Source organism: Eulemur rufifrons, chromosome 15 (assembly GCF_041146395.1).
Source record: "Eulemur rufifrons isolate Redbay chromosome 15, OSU_ERuf_1, whole genome shotgun sequence".
Taxonomy (NCBI): domain Eukaryota; kingdom Metazoa; phylum Chordata; class Mammalia; order Primates; family Lemuridae; genus Eulemur; species Eulemur rufifrons.
The window spans coordinates 44,783,413-44,799,309 of NC_090997.1; the positions used below are offsets into that span (position 1 = coordinate 44,783,413).

Sequence of the window (15,897 nt, forward strand, 5' to 3'; positions counted from 1 at the left end):
AAGCGCTTGCTTTACGCTACGCACTATTCTAACTACGAAATATATAGAACTCATTTAGCCCTCACCACAGCTCTGGGAAGAGGTGGTGATAGCGACCATTATTTTTCAGATGAGGAAACTGCCTTGTTAAAGAGGTGAAGCAAGTGCCAAGGTCGCACAGCTAAACAGTGGTGGGGTCACCATGGAATCCAAGCAATCTGATTTTAGTGGACAATGTCAAATGCTACCTTACACTGAACGCTGATGATAACGGAGAATTAACTTCATCTGTTTGGTGTTACCTTTGTTATATTCTACATGCCAGGATCCCCTGTGCTCAGTTACTGATCCTCAAACAAATCAGGGGACTCCATTAAAACCCACCACTTTTTCCTGGTTTATAGTAAATGGAAATAATAACCAGAAGTTCGTTTTTTTCCACGATGCATAACTCTCATAATATGTTTTGATTTTTTGCATTTATGTTTTTATCAAGAGCGAACTCCGACTTGGATGTGCAGAAAAGAGAATTTAGATGAACTGAGCATGAATTGTTCTTCAAGATTCTCCTACAGTTATGAAAGGTCATTTAGGGAATGTGGAGGAATAAGCATTTCCTCTTTGAAGCTGTTCTCTGTGCATACACAGATAGGGGGTTGGGTTTCTCATTTATTTTACCTCCCCTCCAATACTGCTTAGCCTTTTTCTAAATTTAAAAATATCATGGTATAAATATACTTTTGGTGGCCGCCATCATTTAAGTGGGAAATGTCTCAGTCATTGGAAGTTCCAATTGCTCTGTCATCAATAAAGTCCTTCATTTTTAAAAATAAAAATGTAATAAAAACCAGAAGCGTCCTAGATAGTAATAATTAAATATTAATAAGTTAATAAATAATATGACTCTTTACAGATATTATAGTAGATAAATCTAAAGAGGAAAAATAATGTATAAATGCAGTTTTTAAAAAAACCATTGTTTTATTTAGCCAGAATGCCTCCCACTCAGGCAGAAAGTGTTATAAAGAATATCATTCGAGAAATAGTACAAGAATGTGCAGCCCATGGAGAGATTATTTCTGAAACTCTGATTGCTTTTATGGTAAGAATGAATATTTTTATAAATTACTGCTTTATTAAAAATTTTTTATGTGGTGCCCATTTCCCCCTTAAGGTTCTATGATGCTTTCCTAGATGTTTTTCAGTTGAAAACACTGAGATCATCAGGCAAGTTTGTGAAAAATAGTTTTTAAAAGTTTATAGAGCATGTCAGTTCTAGATTTATAGATACTGTTATAGAAGATTTTGATGAGTTTTAGAAATATCAATAGTGTGCTCCTGTGTAGGAATTTTTTTAATATGTATTTTTGTTTGCTGTTGTAAAAATTACTCTTTGCTGTGGTTTCTCTGTTCTTGCTTTTGGTTAACAACACACAATAAAAATACAATAAAATATACCACAGTTTCCCAGTCTAAAATCTAGCCATAGCTTTCAGCCTATTTCTCCATAACTTTTCTAGTACCATATTCAAGTCTGATGTTTATTGCTTTCTTTCTTCAACTTCTAACGAAGGTGATGATTTGGGTAATAAGACAAATAGCTGAAAAATCAACCCCTGAGTAATCAAGAGGTAGTTATTTAAAAAACGGAAACATATTAAACTAATTTTATAATAATATCAAATAAAATTACTTAATGGACTCTTTTCCTACTCTTAGGTGAAAGCTGTTGTCCTGGATCCAAGTAATGGCTTTAACATGGATAGAACCCTCGTAAAAAGTGATGTGCAGAAACTTGTTAAGGTGATGATACAACAATCCTCAAATTTGTGATTATTTATTCTCAATTCCAAATACAGTATTTGTATTAGTCATTATTGCCTTCAAGAACAAGAAACAAAAGCCCATGAAATAGTGGTACCAACAAATGATATATTTATTTTTCTCATACAACAAAATCTGGAGATACATAGGCTGTTCTTCCTGCCTTCTTGGGCCACCATCGTTGGCGTATGACTTTCATCTCATGGTCACGAGACTTGACCTCTAGGCAGAAAGAAGGGGAAAAGACAAAGGGCAAAATAAGTGTGCCAATTGGATCTGTCACTTTCTATCCTGAAAATAATAGTTTTCCCAGAATCCCTCCCATCTGCTTACGTTTATTGATCAGAATGATATTGTAAGTGACCCTGGGACATTGATTTTTTTTCTTTCCTAGATCAACAAATCTTTGCTCCAATCCAAATTGGGGCTCTGTTAGGAAGAAAGGAAGGGCTTGGATACTGAGCAGGTTGTAGCATCTGTCATAGTATTTTAGTGATAGCTTATTATTAATCTCTTACATTGAGAACGTTATTAACTGGTTTGTCATACACTGTAAAGTTAAATAGTACTAAATAACATGTACTAAATTAAGATTCACATAATTGATTCCATATAGTTTATATTTTTCAATTCTAAAGGAAAAGGTACAACCAAAGCAAAATGATTCAGAGTTATAAATCAAGTAGATGTTCCTGAAAACCAGTTTTAAGAACTAAAGAAGGCAATAAATTTAGACATCTTTAATGTGGTTCATATGTTTTAATTTTGACTCACTGAATTTAGTTGCTTAATCTGTATTTTTTTTTTTTTTTAAGAGATAGGGCTAGAGGGCTAGAGTGCAATGGGGTGATCACAGCTCGCTGTAACCTCCAACTCGTGGGCTCAAGCAAGCCTCCGGCCTCAACCTCTTGAGTAGCTGGGACCATAGGCATGTGCCACCACACCTGGCTAATTAAAAAAAAAAAACCAAAACAATTTTTATTTTGTAGCTGATCTCAAACTTCTGGCCTTAAGCGATCCTTCCAAAGTGCTGAGATTGTAGGTGTGAGCCACTGTGAATGGCTATATTTCCTAAAAATTCAGCATTATTATTTTTTTCTCCTGGGCTTAATGAATTTAATTCCCTCCTTCACATAAAGGACTTGAAACATGCTTTCCCAAACTTGTATATTGACATTTTGTGGGCTCATGAAAATGGCAGGGAGAAGTTTTATCACTCCCAGCCTGGATTGGGGAATATGTTTCTGTAGTGGACATTTCCTGATTCCACGGGATACCCTAGAGCTGAGTCTTTCTGGGCTGATTTAAAATGTGATATAAAGCCTGCTCTTATATCCCTCTTAGCAATAGGGGAAATGACTGTGACAGTCAGAAATATTATTGGAAAGTCATGGAAGAGAATCAAGGAAGGACAGAAAATAAGATTTTTTCTTTTCCATAGCTCAAGAAGAGTTTTTCTCCCCTACCCCCACTCAACTAAGTTGGAAAGAATCAAGTTCAATATACTTTTAATATGACAGGTATATGAACTATCCATGTATTAACATATTATAATTCAAGTGACAAAAAATTGTTTCTTGTTTTCCTCAACTAAAAATCATATGGATGAGCTAATTTTTTTTTTTTTTAAGGTCAGCTTTTAGAACAGTACTTCTCTAGCTATAGGGATCCAGGTGCACAGGCTTCCACAAAGACAGAGTGTCAATCCTCAGTCTTGCATTCTCCCCTCTCTCCTCCCAGGAAAGCAGGGCTGGCACACAGGGAGGTGGGTTGAGAGTGATGCTGCCATGTGCCTGCCAGGTGCAGCATATAAAGCCTAAGGGGTGAGAAGTGAAGGAAGTGGGATGGGGGGAAGAGAGAAGGAAAGAAAATTCAGGTTGATCACTTAAAGAGGCAAGACAGAGGAGAGGAATGAGCCACTTATTGGGGGGAGGGGATAGGAGAAAACAGACCAGAAGAAGAAATTTGGAAACAGACAGTAGAGCCAGAGAAATTTTATGAGGAGAGGAAGCTAGCTGCAGCAACTTTTTATAAAATCACATGACCTTGGCCGGGCATGGTGGCTCACGCCTGTAATCCTAGCACTCTGGGAGGCCGAGGCGGGTGGATGGCTCAAGGTCAGGAGTTCAAGACCAGCCTGAGCAAGAGTGGACCCCCATCTCTACTAAAAATAGAAAGGAATGATTTGGACAGCTAAAAACATATATGGAAAAAAATTAGCCAGGCATGGTGGCACATGCCTGTAGTCCCAGCTACTCGGGAGTCTGAGGCAGAAGGTTTGCTTAAGCTCAGGAGTTTGAGGTTGCAGTGAGCTAGGCTGACGCCATGGCACTCTAGCCAGGGCGAAAGAGCGAGACTCTGTCTCAAAAAAAAAATAATAAATAAAAATAAAAAATAAATCACATGACCTCCAGCATCAGCAAAGGAGTGGTGTTGTTCACGGCTCAAATAAATAGTAATGAGAAACTCTAGAAGAGTTCTAGACTGGAGTATAGGCTTTGTGCAATATATATTTACATTTAGACTGCTCAGACTAACCAAAACATGAGGTTTCTTGCCTTCACCTACTAGACTATTAGTCACCTGGGTATGGTAATATGGTTAACTAAAGAGAAATAGCTTATTACTTTTTCTTTTCTTTTTCTTTCTTTTTTTTTTTTTTTTTTTTTTTTTTTGAGATAGGATCTGGCTCTGTTGCCCAGGCTGGAATGCAGTGGCAGGATCATAGCTCACTGTAACATTGAACTTCTGGGCTCAAGGGATCCTCCTGCCTTAGCTTCCCCAGTTGCTGGGACTACAAAGGCACACCACCACACCTAGCTAATTTTTCTTATTTTTAGTAAAGATGGGATCTTGTTATGTTGCCCAGGCTGGTCTTGAACTCCTGGTCTCAAGCAATCTTTATCTCGGCCTCTCAAAATGCTGGGTTTACAGGCATGAGCCATTGCACCCAGCCCAACTTATTACTTAATAAATGTTGTTGATTAGGTAAAGTATAAAGCTTGAAGTTCTCAAGGAGAAAAAAAATAATAAAAGGGGTTATTGGTGGATAAATATCAGGAACCATTTCTTTGATGTTCCCTTTATTTTTGAAAATAACTTTAGAGAATTCTTGAGTGCTTTAGAAAGTGTAACTAGAGGCATTCATGGGCCATTCTTTTCTAGCTTTGTGTGACTCGGCTATTGGATACTAAAAATCCATCCCTGGACACCATTAAGATGCAAGTCTACTTTGATTTGAATTATACACGTCGAGGTAACATACATCTACCTATTTTAATACTTTTCCAGAAAGATTTCATATTGTATTTCAGATAAGAAGGGCTTCATTTGGTTGACAACTTAATTGTTTGGTGAATTTAACAATTTTTTGTCAATCTTTTGAAAGATTTTGAAAGAAAACAAAATATTTTGTTTTCTAACTTTAAAGAATGTAATAATGTTGGAAAGGCTAAATGAGAAAAACACCAATGGTTTTGTGAATATTAAAAGTCAATTCAGGCCGGGCGCGGTGGCTCACGCCTGTAATCCTAGCACTCTGGGAGGCCGAGGTGGGCGGATCGTTTGAGCTCAGGAGTTCGAGACCAGCCTGAGCAAGAGCGAGACCCCATCTCTACTAAAAATAGAAAGAAATTATATGGACAGCTAAAAATATATATAAAAAAAAAAAAATTAGCCGGGCATGGTGGTGCATGCCTGTAGTCCCAGCTACTCGGGAGGCTGAGACAGGAGGATCGCTTGAGCTCAGGAGTTTGAGGTTGCTGTGAGCTAGGCTGACGCCACGACACTCACTCTAGCCTGGGCAACAGAGTGAGACTCTGTCTCAAAAAAAAAAAAAAAAAAAAAAAAAAAAAAAAAAAAAAAAAAATAAAAGTCAATTCAAATTTTTATGCTCATAGTAATTATCATTTCCAAATCTATTGTGTTTTTAACCTTTATGGCACCAAAACATAATAATTAGAAATTAAAACAACCAGCCTATTGAAGTTGAAAGTTTTTAATTTGTAGATTTTTCTTGTTCCTGGTCTATATTATCTCATAATACTTACCTAAATTATGTAACTACCCCAAAATGAAATGAGTGATGGGAAATTTAAGTTTAGAATATATTTCATTATGCAAATAATTTAATGCATACATTAAAGACAAGTTGGAAACAAGAGAAAAAGAAAAGGAAATTCCTCTATAGACTGCCCCTGCCCCTACTGTAATGTAGTCATCATTAACAATTTGGTGATATTCTTTGTCCTTTTTCTCTGTGGATTAGCATTTCAGTTATGCTATATATGTAAAATGATAATATATTTTTTGGTTAATAAAATTTTAAAGCAATGAAATAGTCATGGAATTGATATTTAATTTTTTTTTTTAATTTGCAAAATGTTCTCAGTTGCTTTTGTGGTAAGATTATAGGTATGAACTGTGCATGGTTGATATTAATTATTGTATAGTTGTAACAGTAATACGGGGTGTCTTATTGAGTCAGTTGCAAGAATTATACTGCTAGTAAAGATAGTCTCCTGCCACAATTAAGCCTATACCTCAGCATGTCACAGGAGGAAGGGGAGGGATAAATTTCTTGAGGAAGCATCATATTATCAGTAATGCTATTCAAAGGAAATTTATCTAGAACCAAAATAGAAATACAAATAATTGAAGAGGTATATATACACCACATATATATGTATACTACTATATATGCTTACATATAGTATACTATATATGCTTACATACAGTATAAATATATATATAGTATAAATATATATTACATATGTATGTTCACATATAATATTATATATATATGTTATAGAAATAGTCTTTTCTACTTTCTGCTTAACTGGAAGGTTTTAGCCCTTTCTGATATTTACCGTTTGGTTGGCTGTTTAAAGTCTTAGGTGTTTTGACAAAGTAGTCCATTTATTTTTATTTATTTATTTATTTTTTGAGACAGAGTCTGGCTCTGTTGCCCTGGCTAGAGTGCCGTGGTGTCAGCCTAGCTCACAGTAACCTCAGACTCCTGGCTTAAGCAATCCTCCTGCCTCAGCCTCCCGAGTAGCTGGGACTACAGGCATGCGCCACCATGCCCGGCTAATTTTTTCTTTATAGTTTTAGTCCTCCAGCTAATTTCTCTTTCTATTTTTAGTAGAGACGGGGTCTCGCTCTTGCTCAGGCTGGTCTCGAACTCCTGAGCTCAAATGATCCGCCTGCCTCGGCCTCCTTGAGTGCTAGGATGACAGGTGTGAGCCACCGCGCCCGGCCAAAGTAGTCCGTTTAAATCACTGTAATAAATCTTTCCCACTGGATTTTTGGCTTGAGGTTACTTGCTGGCCACTTTTTTATTTCATTATTTTATCTTACGAAAATACTTGTTTTCATGCAGTAGAATTGCCATACCCAAGCCAGTTTTTCTCTGGTCCTTATGTGAGAAGATTTCTAAATATCAAATATATGGAACATTATTATTTGCCAATTTTAGACGAATTTCTTGAAGAACATCACCGAGTCCTAGATTCTAGAATAAGCTCTGTCAGCAGAGAAATTACAGATAACAGAGCATGTACTAAGGAAGAACTGGAAAGCCTCTACCGGAAGATCGTCAGCTATGTGTTACTCCGCTCTGGCCTGGGATCCCCGACAGACATCAAGATTGTCAGAGAAGCAACAGGTAAAAAACATAAACAATTTCCATTCCATAGGTAAAAATAAATGATCATGTATGGTACAATGATCATATATGATCATGTATTTTATAAAATATGTTAAATTAGAAGTGTTAAAGATTGAAGTTCCCCTTTTATCTGAAAAAAAAGAAGCACAAGAGGTTAAAACTTACACAGACTCCTTTTACACTGTGTGTCAATTCTAAAATGCAAGTAACACCTCTAGAAAGTGAAGTATTGCTAATTTTCTTAGAGCTGCACATATCTAAGGACCCATTACACCTCATTAGAGAAACATCGGTAGTATGACTGAGGGCTCCAGGCTGCTTGGGTAAATGGGACAGCTGGAAAGGGATATTTCATATTGATGAAAGGAATTGAGTTTGTCACCTAAAATGGATGATGGAAAAGGACACTTTTATCCTCAGGAAATACTTGCCCACTTTCATACTTTAAAATGAGGAATAGGCAAGATGTCTAGCCTTCTTATGGCTTTCTCCCATAATTGTTTTAAGGCGTCAATTTTTCTACTCAGAGCCCTAAGTAGAAAGCTTATTTTAATGCCTGCTGCCAAAAAATTACTGATGGATACTTAATTATTAAAAATGGACATGAGGCAATGACATTATTTTCAGTAGCTCAGCTTTGATGTGTGATAAATTTTGCTATGTATTTTGTAGTCCAGTATCAGAAATTTAAAGGATCATACAAGTTACCCTAGAAAGACAAGTTCTTTAACTTTCTGCTGAAAGAAAGAAAGAGACTTGTACTTTAAGTTCTGATATCTTAAGATGTCATTTTGTTTCCTTTTTTGTGGTTTATTTTAGCTGCTCTGCAGAGTGTTTTTCCTCAGACTGAGCTTGGGACATTTCTAACTCTTTCTAAAAAGGACAAAGAATGCCAGCTGAAAGAACTTGCCATGATTGTTACTGGAATTCGTTTATTTAACAGAGACTGTGGAAAAGGAGGAGAAGGCATTGATGATTGTGAGTATACCATTAGGTTAATTCTAAAGGTTATGTATGTTTGAAATTCAGCTTGCACAGTGAAGAAAATAATAACACACCACTGGCATTGTAAGATTTAAGATTTACAATTTTGATTCTCCCTTAGGAATAACTGCTATTCATAATGTGTAGGAAATTTTACTTTTGCAGGGGAAAGTTTTTAAATTTTATGTACCATGAAGCTAGAATGAGAAAGTGACTCAGTGAAAGGAATGACGGAGCTTGCCTAGAGGCTAGCCTCCCCAATTCAGTGGGGCTTTGCATTTTTTACTCCAAGTCTAATTACAAAATGGACTAAAATTCAGTGATTTAAAAAATAAAAATCACCCTGAAATGAAAACAGTTGCTGATGCAAATCTCTAAATTCAGGATCATCTATTATGTTGTTACATAATTAATGCATTCTTTACCCGTAAGTTTGAAATACTTATGAAATATTTAATTAAGGATCTACCAATAGAAGTGACTTCCTTATGCATTGGATACTCCTGTAGGCCCACTGATAAAGTGTTAATGTCTTTCACCAGATCAATAATCTAGTACAATAGGGTAATTTTTTTTCATTTTAAAACCTGTTCTAAAAAGTCAATTCCCATTTTCATAAATTTCCTTCCCTTGCTAGACTATTCTGTTATTTTTCAGCATCCAGATGAGTTTCTTAAGAACCCATGCTTTTTTTTTTTTTTTTTTCAAATAGAAAAGAAGATACACAGAAGGAGGGAGGAGGGATAGTGGCTTTTATAGAGGCACATGATCAACAACGTGTAATACCAAAGTCTACCTATTTTTTAAACTGTTCTATGTTTTATTGGCAAAAACTAATCTGCTCTAACTTTTGGTTATCATTCTAACAATGTCTTTTGTTTGGAAAGTTTTGCTTGGATTCTTTTCTTCATGGTGTGGGACCCATGAACACATGCCTCATTATTAGTTTGATTGGGGGAAAAAAACCTAACTTAAGGCTTACAATGTGACTACCTTCTAGGCTTTTTTCTCCTTAATTCTTTTTTTAGACTCTTTTATGACTGCCTTTTTATACCATTAAAAACAGTGCCAGCTATTCTACATGAAGCAGTCCCAGCCACCACTCAGCATATTGATTCCCAACTTGAGACTGCCCAGAACCTGGCATACCGCTACACAGCTGTCATTGAGAAGGCAACAAGGAACCCACTCATGAGTATTGAACTTAAGCCATATATGTTGAAAGAAGCACTATATAATGTGCGACAATACGAGGTCTTCCTTCACATCATTTTGGTGAGTTAATTTCAGAAGATCTGGCGTTTTCCATATAATGCAATCTCTTTAAATATTATGTGGCTAAAGCAGGTAGAACCAGGTCCGTAAGTAAGGAGGCAAACTCAATAACTGCTCAGTTTATATTGCATTGGTAGGGCCAGGAATTAAAATAGAAGTGGGAAAGTTGGGTTTTGATTTCAATGAAAATATAGTGGTAGAAATTGATTGTATAGTTATTTATTTGTTTGGTACCTGATAGTATGATTGCCAGTGGAACTGCCTTTTGTATGAATGAATACTAATTTCTTGAGGGATAGAATAGGATGTGTTCTGACCCCTCTTCTTTTTAACTTGTATCTTAATGGCGTGATACTACTTTTGCATGCGCTTGATCTGTCCTCTCTCCTTACCTAGCTATAGAGAATAAAGAGATAAACATCCTGATGGTATGACTTCATTGTAACAAACTAGGGGCTGTCCTCACAACTAGCCTACTATCTAATTGCCTTCCAAAGGAAGGACTTTAAAATCAGCTATTCAAAACCAAATCATCCTTTTCGGTAGATGTTCCTTTAACATTGACTTGTGATTATCAGCCTTTTATGTAACTAGTCAGATACTAAAAGGATTTTATAATTGATTTATTTTGAAATGCACATGGGTCCACAGGAGTAGAGCCTCATATTCCCTTTTGTCATCTGCATTCAGAGGGTATATTATAAGAAAAAACCTTGGGAAAGTATCATACACACTGTAAGGATGTTGCAAAAGATGTCATTCATTATATATTATCTTCTCACAGCTTCCAGTCATGAATCATATTAAACCAACTAACTTAGTCTTAAATTCTCATTGGCATTCCACTTCTCACAGGTAGAGAGAGACGGTGAGTAGAATGTAGAAGTGATGAGTGTGGGCTCTGCAGCCAGACTTCATGGGTTCTCATCCTGGCTTTGCAACTACTAAATCATCTGTATCTCTAAGGAAGTTGCTTAACTTCACTGTGCCTTGGTTTCCACATCTGTAAAATGGGGTGATTCATAGTCTCCACTATGAAAATAAGGTAGAACAACAGTGTGTGGCACTCACTAAACTGATGATGATGATGTTTATGATTACCATCATCATCATTGTTAGGGCCTTAGCAGAAAAGCTCTGATTTCATTTTGGTAGGGCAAGAAGCTGAAGAGCTTTTATTTTTCCAGACAAATCTCCAAGCTCCTTGCTGTTCCTGTTATTGAGAAGGTTAACTTTCTTGTCTTAGCCCTCTTCATGGCTAGTTCACACTGACTTTAGTCAGAGTCAAGATGAGTTTTCTTGGCTTTCTCTTTGCTGCTCAAAGAGTCTGTCTTTTTCTTGTTGCTTTTTTAAAACTATCCAAAACTTCCGCGTCTTAGTGACAGTTAAGGTTGATTATTACAGAATGGATATTGATTTAATCAGTATTATCTCCAGGTTGTAAAATACGTAAATTTATATTTAACCAAGACTTTTCCTGTATTGAAATCTATGAATGTTATTTTTAAAGTCAAATTATTTTGATTTAAAGAATTCTGTCTTGTCAAAGTCACATTCAATTTATGTAAACATTGAAAAATCCAATTATAGCCTGGGTAAGATAGTGAGTTATTTTATTTTGTTTTGTTCAGGCTTTTATGTGCTTTAGTGAACAAATTCAAATATTTGGGAAAATAAAAGGGAGCAATGATTACAGTCTTGACTGTCTTAGATGAGAAAACAAAATTCCATCCTCTGTGGACTTTTGAAATGCAAGCCAGTCACCAAAGAGAGAAAGGCACTTATTCTTATTGTGCAAGTAAAAGTTGTGTTTGACAGAACATTTCTTAAAACCCCTAAGTCAAGACTTCTTTCCCCCTCAGCTATGCTTGCAGGGCCCATTTACCGATGAGGCAACACAGGGCTTCTTGATATTTCCTGATAATGCAAGTAAAAAAATCAGCTAGATGGAATTTGTGCTTATTTTATTTTATTTCATTTTTATCTTATTATTTTCATACTAGTAAGAACATTAAACATGAGATCTACCTTCTTAACACATTTTTGAGCTTACAACACAGTATTGTCAATTATAGTATTGCCAATTACAGTAACAATACAGTATTGCTAACTATGTTGGACAACAGATCTTAGCAGATGCATCTTACGTAACTGAAACTTTATAGCTGTTGAATAGCAACTCCCCTTTCCTCTAGTCCCTAGAAAATACCATTCCATTCTCTGCTTCTATGAGTTTGACTAGACTTGTTGAAAATTGTCTATGGTAGAAAGTATGAGGAACTTACACATTTTTTAAAAAGGAGTGGAGGGAAAGTAGAGGAAAGGAGACAGAGAAACATACTGGGATGACATGCTTTCCCCAACTGTTTGACTGTTGTGAAATTATCACTGGTTGTGAATATTATAACTAAAAACTCTACATGTTGTGAAATCTACATGTTTTACATTTGGTAAAATGTAAATAGAATGATTGCTAGGCCGGGTGCGGTGGCTCACGCCTGTAATCCTAGCACTCTGGGAGGCCGAGGCGGGTGGATCGCTCGAGGTCAGGAGTTCAAGACCAGCCTGAGCAAGAGTGAGACCCCGTCTCTACTAAAAAATAGAAAGAAATTATATGGACAACTAAAATATATATATACAAAAAATTAGCCGGGCATGGTGGCGCATGCCTGTAGTTCCAGCTACTCGGGAGGCTGAGGCAGTAGGATCGCTTAAGTCCAGGAGTTTGAGGTTGCTGTGAGCTAGACTGACGCCACGGCACTCACTCTAGCCCGGGCAACAAAGCAAGACTCTGTCTCAAAAAAAAAAAAGAATGATTGCTCTAGGACTGCGGTCCCCAACCTGGCTGCACCGCACTGCACAGCAGGAGGCCAGCGGTGGGTGAGGAAGGGAAGTCCCCCCTGCACCCACAGCTGCTCCCCATCGCTGGCATCACCACCCGAGTCCCACCCCCATCAGATCAGCTACGGTATCAAACCCTCATAGGAGCGTGAAACCCACTGCAAACTTCACATATTGAGGGATCCAGGTTGCTCGCTCCCCCTGAGAATCCAATGCCTAGTGATCTGAGGTAGAGCCCAGGCAGCAATGCACCCCTACACCCCCTTAGCTTGCCCACTCCCTATCCATGGAAAAGCTGTCTTCCACAAAACCGATCCCTGGTGTCAAAAAGGTTGGGAACTGCTGAATAGGACATTATCAGAAAAAATGAAGAAGCTCTGTGTGCCTACCCTGTGAATGGACCCTACACAAATAGCTTGGGGGAGGGGGTCTAGAGAATATCTAATTATAGGCTTTTATAAGTGTTATATGTCAAATGCAACTTTCACTTTGGAGAACATATGCAAATTTAGTTCTGTTTCTTGTTGCTATTGCACAAATCTAAAAAAACTTTAACGACTACATTTTTATATTTGATTCCTAAAACAGTACTAACAAGCAAGGGAGAAAAAACTCTGTAGGGTGGACAAGAAACCTATTAGATATTATAGATAATATTGTTTGGGAGAATGAAGCAGGAGGAGGGGACATGCTTAAACAGCAGTATGGATAAAATTAAAACAGGATGAATGTTATATTTATGAATAAAAATTTGTTAGTTGAAATATAATAATACTTGATATTTCCTATGAAGTAATTATTTTGTTATTTAAAATAGTACAGAAAGCATTTAATTAGGCTACAGATGTCTGAGAATTCAATGCACTTTTTTCTCTTCAAATAAATGTAATTCTTTTACACTGTACTGATAAACCCTCACCAATACCATTTGTGGTTACATGTTAGGCAATGCAGTGTAATGGTTAAGAGCTGGGCTCTGGGCTGAGATGATTTGGGGTAGAACCATGATTCCTCCCCTTATTGTAGCTGTATATACTTGGGTGATTTACTTAACCTGCATATTGAAGAATGCAGAAAACTCTAAAAATCACAGCATTGAAAGAAAAACAATAGATTTCTGATACAACAAGGGTAATCTGAAAATATGTTACTAAATGTTGAATTTGAAAAATTACAAACATTTATACCTATTATGTGTTAAGCACCATATTAAGTGCTCATAAGTACACAGATAAGTATAAATGAGATAACCAAGGAATAGAAAGGTAAGTAATGTTTAATTTTCCATACTTTATTGCTTATAGGTTAAGAAAGTAAAATTTTCTCAAGTACTGATTTATAGATAATGTTTATAAACAGCACAAAAAAGTTCAGTTTCACAAAGTAACATTCAGTGAACTATTTAATGCAAATCTAATCCTTATTTGGAGCTAAGGGCAGTAATAAATGAATACAATAAGCTGAATACAAACAAACCCTGTATACCTTGAACTACAAAAGTGGTTTCCATAGCCACATATTGTTTTACTCAAGTACACATTTCCACAATGAGCAAGTACTTACAAATATGTTACTAAAACACTACCACAAATGCTTATTCTGCTATCAGATTTTTAAGGAATGCCATTCCTGCTCCTGAAAGCATTTATTTTTAGAAGCTTTTATCTGATTGGACAAAATGAGTTCTCCTAAAACTTAGCAAATAGTATGTTATAAACCCAAAAGGTTTTAAATCATAAAAGCCTTCCAACATGGAAACCTTCACACAAAACTTTTTGTTTCTGAAAAAAAAAAGGCTCTTGTTATCTGAAGAAAAGAATATTAAAACAAATTATCTTTTAAGGCAAACATTCTTACAAAAAATATATTTTCCTATATCATCTCCTTAGAAGAAATACAAACCAGTTCACTACCTTTAATAACCTTTCAGACTACTGTTGTCTAAAAACTTTAGAACACATGAAGCACATGGTCCAGCTATCATAGAGCCAAAGATGCCATTTAGATTTCACATAGTCAATAGCTACAGTATAGCTAATAATAGCACAAATATACCTAACACATAAATACTACTTCATCCTTTAAACAGTCAAAAGTCAGAAGATGCTGCATAGTTTCCAAGGTACTTTAATTTTTGTGTAATCCGCTTTGTATGGAACAAGAGAAGACCCCGTTTAGCAAAAGCAATTTTAGGCAATAAGAACAAAATGGGAGGTATTAATTTACCAGACTTCAAACTATACTACAAGGCTGTGGTTATTAAATCAGCTTGGTATTGGCACGAGAACAAAGACACAGACCAGTGGAACAGAACTGAGAATCCAGATATAAAACCATCCTCATATAGCCATCTAATCTTTGACAAAGCAGGCAAAAATATACACTGGGGAAAAGAATCCTTATTCAATAAATGATGCTGGGAAAACAGGATAGCCACATGTAGAAGACTGAAACAGGATCCACACCTTTCACTTCTCACAAAAATCAAATCACGGTGGATAACAGACTTAAACCTAAGGTGTGAAACCATAAGAATTCTAGAAGAAAATGTGGGAAAAACTCTTATAGACATTAGTCTAGGCAAAGAATTTATGAAGAAGACCCCAAAGGCAATCACAGCAACAACAAAAATAAATGGGACATGATTAAATTAAAAAGTTTCTAGCCAAAGAAACCGTCACGAGAGCAAACAGACAACCTACAGAATGGGAAAAATTTTCACATGCTACACATCCGATAAAGGGCTGATAACTAGAATCTATTTAGAACTCAGGAAAATCAGCAAGAAAAAAATCAAACAACCCTATCAAAAAGTGGGCAAAGGACATGAACAGAAATTTTTCAAAAGAAGACAGAAGAATGGCCAACAAATATATGAAAAAATGCTCAACATCTCTAATCTTCAGGGAAATGCAAATCAAAACCCCAATGAGATATCACTTATCTCCAGTGAGAATGGCCTTTATCAAAAAGTCCCAAAACAATAAATGCTGGCATGGATGCAGAAAGATAGGAACACTCATACACTGCTGGTGGGACTGCAAACTAGTGCAACCTCTGTGGAAAACAATATGGAGATACCTTAAACAGATACAGGTAGACCTACCATTTGATCCAGCAATCCCATTATTGGGCATCTACCCAAAAGAACAAAAGACATTGTATAAAAAAGACATCTGCACTCGAATGTTTATAGCAGCACAATTCACCATTGCAAAGATGTGGAAACAACCCAAGTGATCATCAATACATGAGTGGATTAATAAAACGTGGTATATGTATACCATGGAGTACTACTCAGCTATAAGAAACAATGGTGATATAGC

At 36.3% G+C, this 15,897-nt stretch overlaps 1 protein-coding gene across 1 annotated transcript in view; it reads left to right on the forward strand.

The window, feature by feature from the left end:
• Positions 1–968: 968 nt before the first annotated feature.
• CFAP206 (cilia and flagella associated protein 206) overlaps positions 969–15,897 on the forward strand; it is a 44,394-nt gene continuing 29,465 nt past the window's right edge. The window contains exons 1-6 of the mRNA XM_069488461.1: positions 969–1,081; positions 1,699–1,782; positions 4,969–5,059; positions 7,280–7,468; positions 8,291–8,449; positions 9,522–9,730. Coding sequence (XP_069344562.1) covers positions 974–1,081; positions 1,699–1,782; positions 4,969–5,059; positions 7,280–7,468; positions 8,291–8,449; positions 9,522–9,730 — 840 coding nt within the window. The 5' untranslated portion in view covers positions 969–973. The remainder of the gene's footprint in view (positions 1,082–1,698; positions 1,783–4,968; positions 5,060–7,279; positions 7,469–8,290; positions 8,450–9,521; positions 9,731–15,897) is intronic.